Source organism: Mauremys mutica, chromosome 1, assembly GCF_020497125.1.
Source record: "Mauremys mutica isolate MM-2020 ecotype Southern chromosome 1, ASM2049712v1, whole genome shotgun sequence".
Classification (NCBI taxonomy): Eukaryota; Metazoa; Chordata; order Testudines; family Geoemydidae; genus Mauremys; species Mauremys mutica.
Genome location: NC_059072.1, coordinates 227,078,294 through 227,095,937, shown reverse-complemented (window position 1 = coordinate 227,095,937; position 17,644 = coordinate 227,078,294). Strand labels below are relative to the sequence as shown.

General features: G+C 38.4%; 1 protein-coding gene across 3 annotated transcripts in view; it reads left to right on the top strand.

Annotated features, from left to right (window-relative positions):
- Positions 1-17,439, top strand: part of TXLNG (taxilin gamma) — a 40,887-nt gene extending 23,448 nt beyond the window's left edge. For all 3 annotated transcript variants that reach the window (XM_045022716.1, XM_045022870.1, XM_045022791.1), the window contains exons 4-10: positions 927-1,097; positions 2,153-2,347; positions 4,331-4,450; positions 9,050-9,124; positions 12,057-12,149; positions 12,760-12,855; positions 13,983-17,439. In XM_045022716.1, coding sequence (XP_044878651.1) covers positions 927-1,097; positions 2,153-2,347; positions 4,331-4,450; positions 9,050-9,124; positions 12,057-12,149; positions 12,760-12,855; positions 13,983-14,300 — 1,068 coding nt within the window. In that variant the 3' untranslated portion in view covers positions 14,301-17,439. The remainder of the gene's footprint in view (positions 1-926; positions 1,098-2,152; positions 2,348-4,330; positions 4,451-9,049; positions 9,125-12,056; positions 12,150-12,759; positions 12,856-13,982) is intronic.
- Positions 17,440-17,644: the final 205 nt, after the last annotated feature.

Below are 17,644 nucleotides of genomic sequence, written 5' to 3'. Positions count from 1 at the left end.
TATATGTATAATGTTTGTTCTAGAAGATTCCAGCCAATTAAGATGATCAACTTTCAGTTTGTTCACCTTTTTCCCCAGCAGATGGCATTAGCATGTAGTAAAGTGAGTAATCAAGACATTTCAATAAGTTTGCTAACATGTCACCATGTTACAATAAAAAGGCTAGCCCATCACCTACATCTGCGTATTGTTGCTGGAATATCAGATATTTGACCAGGGTTAAATAGTAGGCTGTTAATTGACCGGTCAGTAGATCAGCTTGTTAAACCTAACATTGCTATTACAATCCTATTGGTTAATGCATCTGAGGACCTTGTAGATGAAAGAATAGGAAAACTTATTCTGAATTACCAAAAACTTCCTTTTTCTGATCCAATCTTCCCATCTTTGGAGAATTTCTTTGGTGTGTAGGATTAAAAAGCCCCCTTGGTCCATTAAGCTTGGTTCCTAAGAGAGGTGCTCTGCAGCAGAAATTCACAGCTTATTACTATAGCATATATAAACTTACTAACAAGTTTCAGTCCATGGGGTGTTATCCTTAGCTGTGAAAGCTGTTTAAATTGGCAGGTTTTTCAGAGTGCCTATCCACACCCTCAAATATCAGTGATTGATAGGTCTGGTTCTGCTTGCGTAGCTGCATGCAGGCTGAGAGCCTGTTGGTTAACAATTCTCTGAGTTACAAGGTCTATAGGAAATTTTTGGTAAATTACAATAGTCTCGTATTCCAAGACTGTCCATACACACATTTGGGATTAACTTGTCCCCAAGACAAAAAAAATACCCCAAACAATTGTTGTAGTCTACACTGGTCTTGGTGAAGGTCTGTAGATTTCACTGTTCTCTTCTGAAGCTTTAAGTTGTTTTGACTAGGTTGAAAAAGATGGCATTCTCATCTACATTTTCTTAAATATACTCTCTAACTTTAGTTGGAGGAGAGCCGGAATGTTCAAAAGCAGATGAAGATACTGCAGAAGAAACAAGCGCAGGTTGTGAAAGAGAAAGTCCACTTGCAGAGTGAGCATAGCAAGGCCATTCTAGCACGCAGCAAACTGGAATCTCTGTGCCGGGAGCTTCAGCGTCATAACAAGACTTTAAAGGTTAGTTTATTTGTGTAAATTGTTTTAAGGTAAACCCTATTTCTGATTCCTATTTATATTCATACTTGCTGCTAGCTAGCTGGTATTTGCGCTGTTTCATGTCCAATACCCAAATCAATAGAGAACAACAACCCTTTTGAGTATCAGGATTGTGGGAATTGGTGTGTTTACTTTAGTTAGTTTCCTTACTTAAACTGGTCCATGGATCACACTAGTTTAGACTGCAGTAATGTCTAGTTTTGCCGTAATAGTTACTGAGAGCTGTGTTGTTGGCTGCTAGTAAAATAACATGAATGAAATCAAAACAGTGTAAAATGATAAGATATAAACAAAGCTTGAATTGGTAGGAGCAAGATGGAAAGGATGTTGAGATTCCATTCATTTCGCTGTGTGGTTATTGTAGGGAATTGCTTCACCAAATAACTATTTTATTAACTTTAGGGTAGCTTTTAATTGAAGTACAAAAACATTGGTGAGGACGTGAACACAAACCATTCAGCTTTCTATTTCAGATGTATCAATGCAGGATTTTTTTGCCTCCTGAATAATCATTGCTGGCCTTACTAAACCATACTTACATCAGTTAAACTCTTTCTCAAGCCGTAAAGACAAATGCTCTTCAATCATACAATAAATCATATCAGTTTTAGATCAACTAAAAAGTAAAAACAAAACAAAAAAATGCTAGAGCTTCACTTGCCAATACCAAAATATATAGAGCATGGTAATAGACTGCTGAATGTATATTAAAATATCTACATTAAAACACCCAGCTAAATCCAGAGTGGTTGCAAGACCAGGAACCAGCTTCCCTAAAGAAGCATCCTGATAGCACATTTGATCTCTTATCTGCACAAAGCGCACTGAATTGGTAAGGATTTAATTTTGTCAGTTTGGGCAAAACTTTGGTTTTGGTTTTTGAACATACCAATGTTATAGAAGTATTCAGATCTGAAGTATTTATTTTGACCCATCTCTATCTTAAAGATTGATTATACGAACATATTATGTCACTTTTGACTTGCACACCATTAACAAATCTTTTTGGATAAAAGGAAGAAAACATGCAGCAAGCACGTGAAGAAGAGGAGAGACGTAAAGAAGCAACTGCACATTTCCAGATCACACTGAATGAAATTCAGGCCCAGCTGGAACAGCATGATATACACAATGCCAAGCTCCGCCAAGAAAATATTGAATTGGGGGAGAAGCTGAAGAAACTAATTGAACAGTATGCTTTGCGGGAAGAGGTAATTTAAAGTTATGCTTCTTAGGCACTCAAATTAGTTTCCTTACTACATTTAAGTGGTGGCTTTCTAAAAACGTTCTTCAGTAATTTAAGTGGTAGAATTGCATGGTATACTCCTACATCAGGGGTCGGCAACCTCTGGCATGCGGCTCGGACCGGGCCAGTTTGTTTACCTACCGCGTCAGCAGGTTCGGCGGACCGCAGTTCCCACTGGCCGCGGTTCGCCGTCCCAGGCCAGTGTGGGAGGCGGGAAGTCGCAGCCAGCACATCTCTCGGCTTGCGGCGCTTCCCGCTGCCTCCATTGGCCTGGGATGGCGAACCGCGGCCAGTGGGAGCTGCGGTTGGCCGAACCTGCCGACGCAGGTAAACAAACTGGCCCGGCCTGCCAGGGTGCTTACCCTGGCGAACTGCGTGCCAGAGGTTGACGACCCCTGCTCTACGTAAATAAAGCTAAATGCCTTTTTTAAATTTCAGGCCTTTTTAACAAAAATTAGGTGGCTATTTGGCCAAAAATCTCTTCTTACAATCCCCATCCCATTTCCGTGGGGTTCTCTGGATTCCTAACAGAGCCCAAAGGATCCATTTTTCCAGACATTTCCACTGACATTAATGGCCTTATTATAATTGCGCTAAAATGTGTGGTGCATTGAGTCATTAGCAATTGCGCATTTTTCATTATAAGGTAATGGTTCAATTTAAGAGGACAAAACAAGAGTAAAGGTGCTGGAACATGTTTAGGAAGGTCTTTTGTAGATGTATTTTGGGTTGTTGACTTAGTCATCTTATGCAAACATGTTTAAATTAGTTCTTCTAAATTAGTTTATGAAAAAGAGTATTTCATTGTTTGAAACAATGCTGTTGTTCTCATGAACTTTTAAGGAGCCTGCTTTGTTTCCCAAGTGTGTGCTGGCCTACTTTCCATTACTTTTGTTTTGTCTACTTAACTCCTGTTTTCTTGCATAAAGTCTGCTGAAATAGCACACTATTTCTAAGATCTTTACAATTGAGACTTTAAAAAATGTAGGGTTTTTTTTTTCAATTTTTATATACAATCAGTACTATTTAATTTAGAAATTATATTTATTATAAACATTTCCTCACTGCTTAGTCGTGCTACAATTTAAAGTTCAGCTTTCCTCCAATTTCAGTGGCTATACATTAATTCCTCAAATGTAACTGGGTGTAGATATGTATTCAAGTTAAATATTTTAATTGAGCTCTATATTAGATTGATACTGAGGAAATCATATTCACTGATGAAGTACACAGACACAGTTGTCTGTTCGGAATGTAGGAAAGTAAAATTAAGGTTATTTATTAAACTACTTTTGCATTTATGTTGTAAATAAAAGTTAGAAGTGATAATTATTAAAATCAGTTCACTTTCATAGTGAGTACTACAGCTTTCTTTGGTTCCCAACCAGCAGCTAAGGCACACAGTTGTAGAATAAGTGTTCTCTGATTTTTTTCATAGAGTGGATTGTTTTCTAATACTGAGGTTGTCATGAACCACTTCTGTCCCCTCTCATTCATGATCACATCCTGTGGCAACCAGAGCAATTGTTTATGTGGAAAAGTAATACTAGGAAGTTAATGTAATTTAGTGCTATTTAACAGCTGGAAACGAGATGTGACCAATCAGCTGTTTGTAAGCCACAGTTTGCAAATCTTTGCATTTACTTTCTGGTTTTTAAGATGCACTTGGGTCATGTTTTCATGGTTCTCTCATCAACTGTGAGGAGCAGAAACTTTTTTAAATGAAAGTTCAAATTCTCCTGTATTCACTTGACTCTGGAGGTTGAGGCTTAAAGAAAAACACCACATATATTGTGATCCAATGGTCAGGCAATCCTGACCATTGGATCACCAGGCCTGAATACTAAAACTGTTTAAAACCTTTTTTTTCCCCATTAAAAAAAATCTTTTATGTTGATTTAACTATGTACTGCTCATATTACACTGTCGGGTTTTACTTTTTCCTTAGCATATTGACAAAGTGTTCAAGCATAAAGAATTACAGCAACAACTGGTGGATGCCAAACTTCAGCAAACAACACAACTTATAAAAGAAGCTGAGGAAAAACATCAGAGAGAGAGGGAGTTTGTAAGTTGCTTCTAAGCTTACTTTAAAAAACAAAAAACACTGCAACTGAAGGGGCAGCATATTTAGGGCTAAGATAGGGCTAAGGGCTTTTCTAGAACATAAGAACATAAGAAAGGCCGTACCGGGTCAGACCAAAGGTCCATCTAGCCCAGTATCTGTCTACCGACAGTGGCCAATGCCAGGTGCCCCAGAGGGAGTGAACCTAACAGGCAACGATCAAGTGATCGCTCTCCTGCCATCCATCTCCATCCTCTGTCGAACAGAGGCTAGGGACACCATTCTTACCCATCCTGGCTAATAGCCATTTATGGACTTAGCCACCATGAATTTATCCAGTCCCCTTTTAAACATTGTTATAGTCCTAGCCTTCACAATCTCCTCAGGTAAGGAGTTCCACAAGTTGACTGTGCGCTGCGTGAAGAAGAACTTCCTTTTATTTGTTTTAAACCTGCTGCCTATTAATTTCATTTGGTGACCCCTAGTTCTTGTATTATGGGAATAAGTAAATAACTTTTCCTTATCCACTTTCTCAACATCACTCATGATTTTATATACCTCTATCATATCCCCCCTTAGTCTTCTCTTTTCCAAACTGAAGAGTCCTAGCCTCTTTAATCTTTCCTCATATGGGACCCTCTCTAAACCCCTAATCATTTTAGTTGCTCTTTTCTGAACCTTTTCTAGTGCTAGAATATCTTTTTTGAGGTGAGGAGACCACATCTGTACACAGTATTCGAGATGTGGGCGTACCATGGATTTATATAAGGGCAATAATATATTCTCAGTCTTATTCTCTATCCCCTTTTTAATGATTCCTAACATCCTGTTTGCTTTTTTGACCGCCTCTGCACACTGCGTGGACATCTTCAGAGAACTGTCCACGATAACGCCAAGATCTTTTTCCTGACTCGTTGTAGCTAAATTAGCCCCCATCATGTTGTATGTATAGTTGGGGTTATTTTTTCCAATGTGCATTACTTTACATTTATCCACATTAAATTTCATTTGCCATTTTGTTGCCCAATCACTTAGTTTTGTGAGATCTTTTTGAAGTTCTTCACAATCTGCTTTGGTCTTAACTATCTTGAGTAGTTTAGTATCATCTGCAAACTTTGCCACCTCACTGTTTACCCCTTTCTCCAGATCATTTATCTTTAGAAGATACTAAGATCCAAATGGTTTAAATAAATGAAAAGGAACCTGAATTGTACTTGCAATATACATCTATACAGGTGCAAACAAATGTGCATGTAGCTGCAGCTTTTTTGCGGCACACTTCCTTGTTCTTCTGATGCCTGAATTTGGTCAGCTATGCTATAAGAAATGTGAGGCAGAAAGAGGGTGAAAGCAGAAATCATGTAAGCACCTTTAAGAGTACTTGCTGTTACCAGGAGGTGTGCGCCCAGTGTTTTCTGAGCACATGAGACTGTAAAACTAAGAATTTTTTCTTGCATTCTTCCAAGCAGTAGCAGCTTGGTTGGAAACTACATAACACTGAAGTCTTCAATTGAAAACGTGCCCTCCTGGTGATGAAAATGGCTTTAGACATTATAGGCCTGATCCAAAGCCTTTTTAAAGTCAGTCAGTCTTTGGATCAGGCCCTAAATATTCACCCCTCCTTCTCCCAAAGTAGTGACTTTGTTTCCAGAATTTGAACAAAATCTTACAAGGTGTTGGGGAGAGGGCTATGTCTTCTATTTGTTTTTATTATGTATTTATAGATAGGGTATAGAAAAAAACTTGAAGTTTCAAAATTGGCATGAATGTAGTCTTCATTGAGAATGAGTACTTACGTGTGATTTGGGATGGAGGGGTCAAAAAAATCAAGTAACTTCTGGCCATGTTCACTAATCTTTGAAGACTGAGATGTAGAAATAGAGGATACCACACTGTTTTGGTGAAGAATTCTTGCTTAGAATTACAGGTGTGTAAGTATTTGAATCTTCTCTTTTTTAAATCTAAGACATATTGATAATCTCCTGATTTTAAATTAGAGACAGTAGATTTTTAGAAAGTTTAAATTTTAGCCAAGTTTGACAAAAACTCTCCCACTTAGACATCACTACGCTTTCTCTCTTCAGCATTACTGCTTTACGTACAGCAGTTGTTAATGTTACTGGCATAGTTTTGTTTCATATAAGACAATCATTGAAGCAGTCCAGTCGAGTCTTTGCAAATAACTTCTTTAACATAGGTGACAGGAGAACATCACACATGTGAAGCTAATTGTACTACGTAATTTTTTTCCACGCTTGGGCATTCATATACATTTGTAGTAAAATAGCTTTTTATTGTACTTCTGCATATCATTTAACACTTACGGTGTTCTACCAGAATGCAAACATAAACTGAATTTTCCCAACTGTTCGAGAGATTTTCCCGTGTAATAAAATCAATTCCAGTATACCAGTAAATGGTTTTAAAATATCAGCTAAGAACTATTCGTTTGTGACAGACAGGAGAACACAATGAGCTGTTTAGATTTCCTAAGTAACCAAGCACAATTTTTACCTATTTTGTTCTTTAACAAATTAACTTTTTAACCATTTAATACAAGAATAGGCAAGAACATGTTCAACTGTATGAAGTTTCATGGTAAATCAAACTTTCTCATTTATATTACTTTGTATCAAGCCATTGTTCTTCAAATGATTACATATGTCTATTACACTAGGTGCATGCACACGTTGTGCATAAATGCTGGAGAGTTTTCCTTACCTACCAGTACCCACCCATAGGGGCAGCCATGCCAGTGCCATAGTGTCCCTCATGCTCTGAGCCGAGGGTATAAAGGGCGGAGCTGCCCTGCCTATTCTTTGGTTCCTATTTACTGTCCATGGTTGAAGCATGCTGGCAGCTCATTCCTCCTGGTGACGTACCTTTATAGCTAATAGTTGCCTAGCTGTAGTTAACAGTGATACTCATTTTGGTCCTTTGGAACCCCTCTTCTTTTTTAATCTTCCTTATTGTCAGGATTCAGCTCCATTCTCAACTTGGTACCGGGGAGACAATGCCAAGTTGCCCTGGCTTCAAGCCTTGCTCTGGGTGTGACAAATCAATTCCTGTGAGTGATCCTCGCTCTCACTGTTTGAAGTATTTAGGTGACAAGTGAACAGTCTTACTAGGCTTCAAGACCAGAACAATGGAGCAAAGAGAAGATTATCATACCTCCTCACGGGGGCTGCTCTTTGCCCAGCATCTGACCAAGGGAGTTCCTTGACCACTCTTTCCACATGTGCTCCCCCTGCCATACCTGTGGACCGAGACAAGAGGAAATCTTCCCTCACCATGGCAGTCCTCAAAGAAACATAAATGCTCAGAGCATTGTAAGAGGACTGTTTTGTCTTCATCAAAGTCCTCCATATAGAATTCCTTAGTTGCAGAGCTTAAGCCACTCTGGTACCATAGGTAGAGCATGCCCTTCAGCCCACCACTCCCCAGTACCGCAGTTTAGTGGCTCTTATAAAGTAGAGCTGTAGCTTTACGTCCAGGACCGTCAATATTGGCTACTTTATTGGCGCATATGGTCGGACCATTGCCTCTGCTTGCAGTGGGGCAAAAACCCCTTTCAATACAGACCACTTCAGGGGCATACAAAGCTTGCAAAAGGTCTGCTGAACCTCTTAGTACCACCGTCACTGATCATCCATATTGACAGTGTCCTTGCAGAGCCAGTACACATGATGCACACTTTAGAGTATGTTATGATGCCTGTGACCTCAGGTCCTGTATTGCTTTTCTCAGTGTCTGTTCCAAGACCACTGGTAATGGCTCCACATCAGATCATGGTACCAATTGCTAGGAAGCCCTTTCAGCTCTGTTTCCTAACTCTTTGTTTTCTATCGGGAACAAATGAGAGGGCATCCTGTAACAATGCAATGGCTTTCTAAGTGGATCACCAGCTGCGTTGCCCAGGACACACCCAGAGAAGCTGTCTGTGCATTCATTCAGAGCCCACTAAGCCTCCACTGCATTTCTGGGAAATTGCTGCTTTGCAGATGTCTACAATAGGGACAGAGTTGTCTTTAGTCCACACATTTGCTAAACATTACACAGTTACTGTTGCATCAAGGAAATATGTGAATGGGAGGAAAAGAGTCCTATAGTCCATCTTCTGATCAGACTCCTAGCCACACCTCCATTGAAAACAGCTTGGGAGTCATCTAGTGTGATGGACACATGTGATACTCAAAGAAGAAATGGTTACTCACCTTCTCGTAACTGTTCTTCGAGATGTGCTGGATATGTCCTTTATGCAACCCACCCTCCTTCCCCAACGCATTAGTCTATCATCGTAGATTCTGGTACAAAGAAACTGAAGGGTGGGTGGTGCAGTTCTTCCCTGTATATACTTTGTACTTGCAGCTCAAGGGATGCCTGGCTGCAGACTTGGCCATCCCTGTGGGTGCCACTAGGGAAAACTTTCCAGCACTGGTGCACGAGGCACACACCCCTAATTTAATAGACATATGCACCACATCTCGAAGAACAACAGCTACAAGAAGGTGAGTAACTGTTTATTCCCATTTACATTATCCTTAAAATTTTGCTATTTGATATAATGTGCAATAATACAGTACCATTTTGTCCACTTTTTAGCTATTAAAAGAAGCCACTGAGTCCAGACACAAATGTGAGCAGATGAAGCAGCAGGAAGCCCAACTAAAACAGCAGGTAACTTAACAAAATTGTCAATGTACAGATGCTCCACAATGAAAATATCAAGAGATGCTTATGGTTTTGACTCAAACCTGACATTTGAGGAAATACAATAAATTGCAAATTAAACTTTCATTAATGGAAACATTGAATTTTTATGGAAACTTTAATTGGTAGCAGTTGTCTGTTCAATGAACATTTCTCGCTATATGTACACTGGAGATATTAGTTAAAAATAAGGTTTTCTTGAAATTGCTGTTTGAGGCTCCTAGTCCCTCCATATTACTGGAAAGTGATAGATGCTGAACTGCTAAGATTGTTTCATTAATTTAAAAGAGTGCTGCATCCATTGCACTAAGACTAGAATATCTGAACATCTAAGGACCTGTCCTGTCTGTGGCCTCCAATCTGCTGGCTATTTCACAACACCTCTTTTTTTCCCCTGTGGGTGATTCTCTTTCCCCAGGGTGTCACACCCTTTTTTCCTGGTCATTCTGGACCCACACAGTGCCCTCTGACTGGAAAATGAGCTAGGTCCCTTCTCTGTCCATAATGACTTGTGGCCCAATCCTTGTTAGCATCATGTCATTCTGAAAGAGATGGAGGGTAGTCAGTAATGAATCAGCAAAGTTTACTATAGAACTTACTGATCCTTGCCGTCACTAAGGCCCTGTAACCCTGCGGTTCAGGTTGACTTTGCCTTCTTTTGCCTCAGATGCACTTAAGCTGGGTCCAAATCCTGGTGTTTCTTCCTCCATAATATATCTAAAATTGAATCTTTTCTCTATCCATAATGCTAATCCTCCTGTCCAAGCATTCTTTCAGCATGATTACTACAGCCACCACTTCTACCTCCTCTGGTCTCTCCCGAGCCCACATTGCTCCCTTCTCCTGTTAATACAAAATAAGCTCCTAAGACAGTCTTCCTGTGGTCTTTTGTTTATGCCCCTTTCCACATCTACCTTATCCTGATTCTCCTTTCTCAGATTTTCATACACACCCCTGCACTTATCCCTACCTTTAATTCACAGAGATCTAAATCAGGTTTTCCCTACATAATCCGATTTTTTCAAACTGGATTTGTTTAGCTCTAGGCCAGGCCAGTGTTTCTCAACATTTCTCAGGTTGGCCACCCCTTACGCAAAGTCAAAAAAATTTGCAACATCCTTATACTCACTGTAAAAGTGAAAGCAAAAAAAGTATCCTTGATAACCCCATATAATTTATTTCTATGTGTTTTCAAAGGGTTAATAGAGAACACTTGACCTTTAAGGATAAGGGTTTGTGGAGACTGGGGAAGGATCACCTTATTGCCACCCTTGGGGGGGGGGGTACCTTTTGTGAGTCTCTCTCTCCCTTCTCCCCCTCTTCCCCCCCCCCCAAAGTTAGACTCAGGACTCACAGTTTGTCAGACCACTCTGTTTTATTAGCACAGCGCTCTGCTAATGACACCCAGATAATGTGAGCACCATGCAAGACACAAACTCTCTTATTTATACAGATAAAAGGGTGAGAACTTAACAAGATAACAAAGGAAGCAGAATCAGATAAGTTTACCTGGGCTAGGCATGCATATCTTATTTCCTTACTAACTATTACCCATCTTCTGTTAATGTTTCGCCATTAGCACCATTGTTTATGCCTAAAGTTTCTTTTCCTGGCACCTGTATTTCAACATTTCTTATTTTTGCTTAAAGGTACATACAACATTTCTTTAGTCCATTCTTATTTTTACAATATAATTCATTGTACTTTCACACCACCAACCAGTTAAGAAATGCTGATCTGGACAAATTCCTGATGGACCTTTCTGCAAAAATGGAGAGGGAATGTGTTTTGAGTATTCAGTCCCTGTGCTTGAAATTATATGATCCTCTACCAACCTAAAATTTGCAAATTATGCCCCAGATGTGATAAGATTTGACTGGAAGAGAATTGAGAGGGAGTTCTATTTGCTGCTTTGAAGTTTGTTTTGCTGCTTTAAAGTTTTTTCAGGTTAAGTGGGAAGCTGCTGCTAATGGCTGTGTACTCCTCATTTGCCTATTCCTATAACAGCAGATTCAAAAATCTGTCTTCTGGATAGAATGTTGTTGACTAGGGATTCCACGGATGAGGCTACTTCATTGTCCTTACCAAATAATCGTTAGTTCCCGTGCCCAGTTTCTCTTATAAGATGTGTAAACCAGGATATTAAAAGGCTTGTTTATTCCCTATCAAATCTCCACTTCCTTGGAGTTCCTGTTCACGGTGAAAATTTGTTAGGATAACTTAGTCCCCAAACAAGTCCCCACTTCGATTCATGTTTGTAGGATCAGGGCCTTAGTTGTTTCTTAGCCATGTCTTTGAAATAGTAGCAAGACCATGTGGTTGAGAGCCTCAGAGACAGATGTCACTTCAAATCCAATCTCACTATTACACCTGTAGAATTTGCACTTCGTTACTAATTCCCACACCTATGACTACTTCAACTTTTATTATTTATCTGATCCTAATTTGCTTTGGTATTTTAATCCTTGCCTTGTTTAATATTTTGTATCTTAATTAGTTTTTTAATTACATATTTACACCTAAATTTGTGCTTAATTTTTCAAATTTTAGCTGTTACCTTTATTTGTGCATAGTTAGAAATGCACCTCTTTCAAACTTTTATTTAACTGAGATGATAACCCATGTCTTAATGCCTAACTTTTGTTAGGATATATTCTGTTGCTTTATAAAGATAGCCCTAGCTCAGCATCCAGGCACAATTTGAGTAACCATCTATTTTTATACAGTCATCTACGCATGCTTTAGGTGAAAATTTACCTGATAGAGGGAGAACGTAAACATTGTTCTCTTATCTTTGTTGCGTTACTATCAGCTGAAATTTCTGATGTACCTTAATAAACATTGCTTGTGCGGTAACATTGCTATACAGTTTAAATATTCCAAGTTTTTTTCCCAAAAGCTTTCTCTTTACATGGATAAGTTTGAAGAATTCCAGACCACCATGGCAAAGAGCAATGAACTTTTTACAACCTTCAGACAAGAAATGGAAAAGGTACTTTATATAATTATGAAAAATATTAGAAAAAAAAACTGGCTCCTTATTGGACCTTAAAATCCCTGAAGAGGCTATATAGGTGAATATAATTTTAAAAGTAGTTATAGCTGGAAAAACTGTAAAATGGCACATTAAAACTAGTTATCTACCTCTGATTTCAGTCTGATTTCTGAGAGAGAAAAATTCAGCATAGTTGTGGAAGAACATGAGGCAATCCATTCTTCTGAAACACTTGGTGTAACTGCATGCCAAGTTCTGATTGCAAAAGCTAATATTAGAAGTAGAAAACAGCTTTTAAAAAAATTGTCATTGCAATACTTTTAGTTAGAAACTACTTTTGTTTGTAAATGAAGAAGATGATTGTAGAAGCTTTTGAGGGAGGATGGAAATCATTTTTGTAACCACCATAATCTTAAAAGTAATATTTGTAAATGTTAGTTTAAGATTTTAATAATTTTGCATAGGTCTGACATTAAATCCTTTCCTGTAAATTCATTTTATAAGGTTACTTTGAAAACTACTGTTTAAGCAACTTGCTAAAACATTTTAAAAGGTGGTTACCTCTATTTTGAGCCTAGTTATAAAACTAGCTTTACTATATTTTTAGATGACCAAGAAGATAAAAAAACTGGAAAAAGAGACAATAGTGTGGCGTACAAAATGGGAAAACAACAACAAAGCTCTTCTGCAAATGGCTGAAGAGGTGGGTAACGATCTTCACCGTTTAAGGAACTGGGTAGTCACATCCAAGCAGGGCTTGACTCTACATGGCCCTTCATTTCTAGATAGCTGGAGATTGTCAAGAAGTGCTATGGAGCTACTCAAACTGTACAACTAATTATTTTTTTTAATTACTAACAGTTTGTGCATCTCCCTTAAATAATTTTTCCCAGGTAAATTAACCATTCTTCTCCTCAAGGAGAAAATGAATTCTGTGTTTTGTAATTGCTATCCATGATATTTGATCTTTATATGGTCTAGTCAGTCAAAAGCATAACATAGGAATTGGCATCCTTAACCTATTGCTTATTAGGTAGGATCTTGTGGCAAAATTATTTGAGTCTATTAAATACTGAGACAGGTACTAGATTGACAACCCTGAAGAATCCTTGGAGTTGTAAAACTCAGTTAGCTACAACTAGGGGTCAGTATAGTTCTGCCGTGTCTGTTTAGTATTCTTTCTCTTGTTACATTTCTGCCATGAAATCTGGTATATATGCTTGTGTACAAACTGCTTTGAAATCAGAAATATTTGGTACCCATTCACTAAAGTTGGCTGAGTTCCATAAGTAATACCCCTGTAACTAGTCTTGAATGGGTTTCAGAGTAGCAGCCGTGTTAGTCTGTATCCGCAAAAAGAACAGGAGTACTTGTGGCACCTTAAAGACTAACAAATTTATTTTAGCATGAGCTTTCGTCACACACGAAAGCTCATGCTAAAATAAATTTGTTAGTCTTTAAGGTGCCACAAGTACTCCTGTTCTTTTAGTCTTGAATAGTAACAAGTTGTGTGATTTAGTCTGTGAGTTCCTAGTGGACTCTTGTTCACATTAGAAAACACTTGGTCACAGCTGGCAGTATGTAGTACCCTGTGTTGCATCTCAGCAGACTGACTTGTCACCGCCCTACATGTGGTCCCCCTTTGGTTTAGAACATTGGAGGCAGCCTGAGAATTTGCACCAACGCCGTCTGTGCTCTGCCTTTTAGAGGGATTAAAGAGAAGACTTTAATCTCTAAGCCTGTCAAAGTGGTGCCTTTTTAAAAGAAATAAATTCCCCCCCCAAAAATCACTTAATTGGGTTAATCGCTGTTTATTTTTATTCCTTACAGAAAACAGTTAGAGACAAAGAATACAAAGGCTTTCAAATAAAACTGGAGCGTTTAGAGAAGCTGTGCAGGGCTCTTCAGACTGAGCGGAATGAGCTGAACGAGAAGGTGGAAGTTCTTAAGGAACAGGTTTCTGTAAAAGAAGCAGATGTGGATCTAGCAGTTCAGGTGTTGCAGTCATGCACACTCAATTCCCATGAGGAGCTGGGAACTTCCACTGATACAGAACCAGGAATTCAATCAGATGCTGAATCAAGTGCAGCAAATGAAGGAAACGGCTCTGAAAAGACTGTCTCCACGAGTCCTGTTCCTGTTGACTAAAATGAAGCGTAAACACTGTATTGAGAGATATATTTTGTGTATAACTTTCTCTGTTGGTGGTAACTATTGGTTTTGTGGTGAAAATTTTCTTACTTTTTCTACCATATATGTATTTTCTTAGAACTACTGGACTTATGTGGTACAGGAAGCTGCATAGCAGCTTTGAATAGCGTAATCTATACATTTTCCACAACTGTGTTGCACATCTGCCTCATTTTAAAAAAATATTTTTCCATAAAGAATGCACGTGCATTTTCCTTTCCCCTAAACACAAATCTCACCATGTCAGTTAAGACTTGTGTACAGATTTAACATTTCATGGGGAAAAGTGACGGGAGTGTTACTTCATTGGTTTGAAAATAACATTTTGCTTCTGTTAACTGAACTAAGGTTTGGTATACTAATGTAATTACCAAACTCTTCAGTAAATTATCTACATTCATCTAATGGCCAGTAGGAACTTCAGCTATCTCACCTGATTATATATGAAAATAATGGTCCAGAATATGATCAAGAATATTTTACAGGGTTTTAGTGTAGTTGTGGTATGACAAAAACAGCTTTCAAATATACATACTTTAATTTGCAGCTGGTAAAACAGGGTGTACAACTTTCTTGCAGACTTCTCAGGATTGTGCTCTAAGGTTAATTCACAGACAGACAGCCTATATTTGCCCTCCCTGTGAATGTGTTCAATTTAATTTGCAAAGAAAGCATACAGGAATGAATGTTTATGGAGTGAAGTTGTCTGTAATGAAATATACACAACTGCAGAAGTTAGTCATGTTATGTCCCTTAACATAAAGCCTCAGCATTGCAGAGAATTCATAAAATGATTATTTCTGATTAGAGAAGTTACATTAAATCTGGATATTTTAAAACAAGGAGTTCTTGTAGATTTGTTGATACTTAAGATACCAACCTTTGGTTTGGATGTTCTTTACTTAGCACTGTATGCAATATATTTAAGGATCTGTAAAGAACACAGTTAATATTTGATCATGTGGATTCAAATATATTCCTAGAGTAAAACATTTAACTTGTCACACACCTAACCTGAAAAGTCACTGATCAGCAGACAGAGTGCCTTCCTGGTACCTACTGCTTGCCTGGTAAATTGGTAATTCAGAGGTTTCATGTTAAACTAATATGCCATAAGTAAAAAAAAAAAAAAAAATTACATTTAAAAAAATGTAATGGACTGCAGTTGTGAGCCATACAGAGTTTCACTTTGAAAACCTGGGTATCAAATTTTTAAGGGAACTGTTCTCTGGGACAGGCTGGGACCAACATTTATTTTTAGCAAGGCAGGAAATGTAGGCAGGTCATGTATTAAGTAACAAGCTACTGTTAAGTTTAGCCCATATATGTTCGCTTTCTAGTTTCAGTTGCTGTCACTTTTATTTTAAGAGATACAAATGTGTAGCTTTTTCTGGTACTTAATGTTCTTTGCACTTAACTTCAGTGGGGGATTTCTGAACCAAGCACATAACTTTCAATGCGCTTCCCTCCCCGCCCCTTTTGTTCTTTTTGGCAGTTTAGTGGCTAAATTACTTGAATGTTCAGGCTGCACTGAGCTCTTGATCCCTTCCCTGATGTAATGATGTACATTAAAATAATGTAGATGTCTTATAAAGAGAATAAGGTTGTATAAAGCCTGATAAATGTGTTTTAGCTCATACCACTGAACAAAACTGTATCAAACTGACATTTCTTAAATTGTGTAGCAAATGAGTGACATAAATTGGGAACTGGCCAGTTTTTCTCTTCAATTTGCACAGTCTGTTTTGTATTCGTGGCCACACGTGGTGAAGTAATGAGAAGGTAGAGGTGAGCAGTCAGAGGTTGGACTCAACTTTGAAACACTAATCACGTTAACCACATGGCAACAAAAATACTGGAAAGAAGAAACATCCTTCCAAAGTTGCTTTATCAAATGATTTGTCTGATGTTGTGTGTTGTCATGGAATCAACAAACTGTAACAGAAGTAAGTTTTTAAATTTCTGCCAAAACTGGTCTTCAGTTAATAAATTAAGTGAGCGTGAAATCATTTTCCTGAGGGCAAGTGAAAATCTTAATGTATCAATTACAGCACAACATACCCTTGGCAAAAAGTACAAATTTCACAAGTGAAGTGGAAAGTGCAGTTTTCTCTTTTTAAAATGTATTTGGTCTCCTGTATCTATAACCAACTTTCTTTTTATAATGCGTGTTCCATGTGTAGTCAAGAGTGAACTTTGGACTCTGCCGCAAGGGCTGTAAAGATATGTGAGCCGAATGGAAGAGCAGTACAGATATATGTAGTTACTGGCCTACATGTGTAAATGAAGCAGAATGCCACTAGTAAAGGGTTTTAAGGAATCTGGGATTTTCTTCCTATCTCTGTGTGACCCTGAAAAGGTCCCACATCACACCAACTTCTTCCCTCTAGCAAAGATGGGCTGGACTTGGCTTCCTGGACGCAGTTAATGTCATTCCATGCACTGGCCAAAGGGGTGTTGCTACAAAGAATGCAGGTGATAAGCCCAGTGCTCACTGATCTGCCACACAGCAGGCTGTTGCACTGCCACTGTACAGCCACATTGGTTCCAGTAGGGTTTTTATGGAAACTTGTATTGTGTCTCTTCCACTACCACAACTGTTTAATCTGGGCTGTAAATTTATGTAGCCTCTGATGTGTACACCTAATTGTCAGTTGGGCCCATGATTTTTAGCATGATTAGGGCTGCGCCAAAAAAAAAAAAAAAACTAAATTGTATGTGATGCAAGACCCAAATACATATAGTAGTGTACACATCTACGTTAGGGCTGTATCTCTCCAATCTGTTTTGTCCTTCCTTTATTACACTTACACCTGGTTATATTACAGTTTAATTCTCAGGTGTTGCAGAAAATCTACCTCTTCAGACTGTAGATGGAAATAACTGTGAAAAAAGTGATGCAGAAATCTAGTTTGTGCTAAACACACTGCTTTATTTTTACAACCATGTCTGCTTTCATGAGAAAAAAAAGTTGATAAATGAACAGGCAGTCTTGTTTTGCTTTTCAAAAACATTTTGTAGGGATTTTTCACTAATGTGAATCTGAAATTTTATCTACTCGATTCTGTATAGATTAAGTAAATATGTATGCTTAATATATCAGACTCTGTGTTTTTCTTTTATTCTTGCAACATATTCATTCCTAACTTGGGCTGTCTGGCATTCTTGCTACACTTGTTAGGAGCTTCAGGAGAGAATTTAGAGGTGTGAAATTTGAAATTACTGGTAGCATGTCTATGCTACCGTGGCACAGGTACAGCACTGTAGCTGTGCCACTGTAACATAAATGCTTCATACATTGA